This window comes from Arachis ipaensis, chromosome B02 (genome assembly GCF_000816755.2).
Source record: "Arachis ipaensis cultivar K30076 chromosome B02, Araip1.1, whole genome shotgun sequence".
Classification (NCBI taxonomy): Eukaryota; Viridiplantae; Streptophyta; class Magnoliopsida; order Fabales; family Fabaceae; genus Arachis; species Arachis ipaensis.
The window spans coordinates 106,036,456-106,040,336 of record NC_029786.2 but is presented as its reverse complement, the minus strand read 5'-3'; the positions used below and the strand labels follow the sequence as shown (position 1 = coordinate 106,040,336).

Here is a 3,881-nt window from a genome sequence, read left to right as displayed (position 1 = left end):
TAATATATCTAAGTTATGAGACACAAACAACTCAATGCACTCACCCTACAAGTACAACCCCTGCATTACAGATCAGCCAGTCATTCATTTTCTCTATTCACGGCAGAATTCATAAGCATAAGCGCAATAATATATCATCAACATGCATGATTCCTTAGCATTTTAGTGAACAATCTGTGTAATAAAATGCATATTTATGCATCTACAGAAACATAATAAAATTGTTTTGCCTTCTCAATTCTAAATAATTTAAGAACTAATTCAACATTCTTCTTCTCCTTAGATTATGATAAATAATCACCAATAGTGCCTAAAATTTGGTAATTAAAACTAAAAGTCAACTAACAAGTGATTTGCAAGAAGAATCACTGAAATTAAAATATTAATTTTAGGAATGATGATTCAGAAATAAGGAAACAAAACTATGGAAATAAACAGTTAATAAAATTATGATTACAAATAAACACGAGATATGTTACTTGAACAAAACTATTGGACATCAACTATGGTTTCAATGTGAGATATATTTTATGTTCTCATACTTTTTCCCTTATAATATAACTCACCTAGGTGTATATCTGTTTCACACAGAAAAATAATGTAGTACTCATTTCACTCGTGACACTACTAATTCATTCACCATCTAGCATTGAAACAATAAATTTTCCAGCATTTCTCTCTCTCACCTAACTCAAATTATGCCAACAAAAATGTCTAAAAATAACAAACTAACAAACGTACCATTTCCAAAATAATATTAAAAGACTACAAATTCTTAGGACCAGTGCAAGATTCTGCAAAACAACTGATATACATATATGTATATACCTGGTTTAAAGAACATTGAGAGCCCAAAATCAATAGCCTTAAGCAATGATTCCTCCTCATGGTCAACAAACAAGAAATTCTCCGGCTTCAAGTCTCTGTGCATGACACCCAAAGAATGACAAGCCTGAACAACACCAACAATGACCCTAGCAAGTTTAGCAGCTTTTCTCTCAGTATAATGCCCTCTCTGTATGATCCTATCAAAAAGCTCTCCACCAGCACAAAGCTCCATAACAAGATGAACAGCAACGGCATCTTCATAAGCACCAACAATGGAAATCACATTTGGATGACCAGCCAAGTGGTGCATGATTCTAATCTCCCTCCTAACATCTTCAATATCCTCCTCTGTTGTCAATTTCCTCTTGGAAATTGTTTTGCATGCATATTCTTTGTTTGTACCCTTTTCCAAGCAAAGGAAAGTTGTCCCAAATTGACCTTGCCCTAGCTTCCTACCCAAGCTAAACCGGTCCTTCAAGTTTCCGGTTGTCGTACCCAACACAGAATCCACTTGAAGCCCAATGGTTGAACCTCTCTTCACGTGAGTAGGTTTGTTAGCTCCTCCATCACCACCACCACCATTACCACCAGTGTTTGGTGGAGGTTCATTATTCGCCACCGGTTTAGCCGGTTGAGCTTGTTGTTGAGCTGGTTGAGCAGGTTTTTCAGTCGGTTGAGCCGGTTTTTGGGCCTGTTGGGCCGGTTTTGTTTCCGAGGGTGTTATTTTAACCGTTACAGGAGGCGTGCTCTGAACAGCAATTTGCTCGGGGACTTTGCTGCCTCCTACGGCCGCGGTGGTGGTTCTCGGAGCGGGAATTGATGGCGCCGGAGACTGTGACGGAGTCTCCCTGTTGCTAGTGGCTGCTGCTGTGGATGAGCCGTCTGGAGCCGGGAGCCTGGCCTCCGGCGGCCGCGTCCTCCAGACCGCCGCCGACATGGATTGGAGGAAGGTGTTTCCGCCGCCGGTGGCAGGTCCCACGCAGTTGTTTCCCATCGGAAATCGGAATTTCGCGCGATCCGATTTCACTAGCGCGACGATGTCGTTCTCCTACATTCCTTCCATAACGACGCCATTGATGCTGAATCTGGAGAGCTCGAAAGAAAACCCTAATCGCGTTCTCCAAGAAAAAACTCCGAGCTCGGATCACGAGAATTCCAGATTTCCGCGCGAAAACGATCCAAATTTTGATTCCGATCCAAACGTGATTTGGAATTTGGAGGAGACAATTTGATTTGGATGTTGTTGAATTCGAAATATGTGGGAAACGGAGAGAATAAAAAGTGGAATGAATGAATGAACGAACGAACGTGCGGATGAATTGTTGAAGAGAGAACAGTGAGTTGGTGACTCGGGAGAGGTGAGTCGTGACTCGTTTGTGATAAAAAGGAATGAGAGAGAAACGAAGATGAATGAATGAATGAATGTGTTTAGTTTCAGAAATTTGAGGAATTTTGGAGAAGACACAGATGCAACAATGAAGCTCACGTAGCTCTCATTTTCCATGCATGCATTGCATGCAAGTAATTTTTAATAATTAATTAGTACTAATATAATTATAATCAAATAAATAAATAAGGATATATGCCAAAGAGTGGTCAGTTCAAGACAATTATTTTTACTTTGTTTTATTTTTTATAATATTTTTTGTCTTTGTACTTTAATGTTACGTTTGTTTTCAAGCACAGGACACTAAGACGGACACAAAAACACAAAATCATATTTAATAGATGAGATATAGACAGAGACACTAACAAAAGACACAATTTATTTTTTATTTTTTTTTTATTATTCTTGTTAATTTTTTATAATTATATTTTTTTATTATTATATTTTTCTTTTCAAATTTTTTAAATAAAAAAATGAGAATAAATTGAATTTTTATAATTTGTTATAATTTATCACAAAAAATAATATAAAAATACAAAATTTTGTGTCTCTATCCTTTATATCTTGTTCTCAATGTCTTGTCTTGTCCTCTTCTTAAAAATAGCCTAATTTACTTACTGCATCAGCAAACACTTACTTGTTAGCAATAATGAAGGAAAATTTTATATAGGGTTATATTAGGTAATTAATGACTTTTTTTGAACAATATAAACAATCATCAATCAAATAAAAATACACTACATTTTTAAGTTATCCACCTAAATCTTAATATTAGAATAACTATCTGCACACCTAGTGAAATGAACATCCAATATATTCATTGTTTACATTATTTAGTACTAGTATTTTTACCCGTAATACTATTACAGGAATATAAATCTTTTAAAATTACATCGGTCCTGATATTATAGATTATGAGACGAAAAATTTATAGTATTAAACTACTTTTATAAAATTGTCATAAGGGACAAAAGTCTCCGACGACTAAGAAGACCAGAGTCTTAAACAAAATTAAATAATAAGTTTTTTAGTTATTATTTTCAAATAAAAGAGTTTAATTTTTTACTTAATTTTAACATTCGTTATCTAAAATTTGAAAGAATTTAACATGTATATTTTTATATTTCATTAGGTATTAAGTTTGTTGCACAAATAGAAATAATTAATTTTATGCTTGCTATTTAAAAATAATATTTTTTTATATATAAAAATATAATTAGATATTAACATAAAAAAATTTATATTAATAGTTATAAAATTAACTATTTTTTTTAAACAATTGAATCTTGATTCTAACTTATATTTCAATTTTAGTATTTTAATTTTAATTTAAATACAATTAAAGAATGTTATATTGTATATTTTGATTGTCAAATTCCTAATTAGTCATTGATAATGATATATAAGAGAGATAGAGTGAATGAAGGAAGGAGAGAGATAGAGAAAGGAAGAGAGAAGAGGAAAGAGTTCTTTAATTTTAGAGAAAAAGATTCAATTTCAATTACAACGAAGGAGTGACATGTGACACATTTTAACCTTAAAATTAGTAATGTATAATAGAATATATAATAGATAATAGATTTTCGTTGTCTACCTATGTATATAATTAAATATGGAGAAATATTTTCTATTTATTATTTAATTTAATATAAAGATAAATATTAAA

General features: G+C 32.8%; 1 protein-coding gene across 1 annotated transcript in view; it reads right to left on the bottom strand.

Annotated features, from left to right (window-relative positions):
- The window catches only part of LOC107626290 (calcium-dependent protein kinase 20-like), a 5,411-nt gene extending 3,160 nt beyond the window's left edge, over positions 1–2,251 (bottom strand). The window contains exon 1 of the mRNA XM_021116598.1: positions 829–2,251. Coding sequence (XP_020972257.1) covers positions 829–1,822 — 994 coding nt within the window. The 5' untranslated portion in view covers positions 1,823–2,251. The remainder of the gene's footprint in view (positions 1–828) is intronic.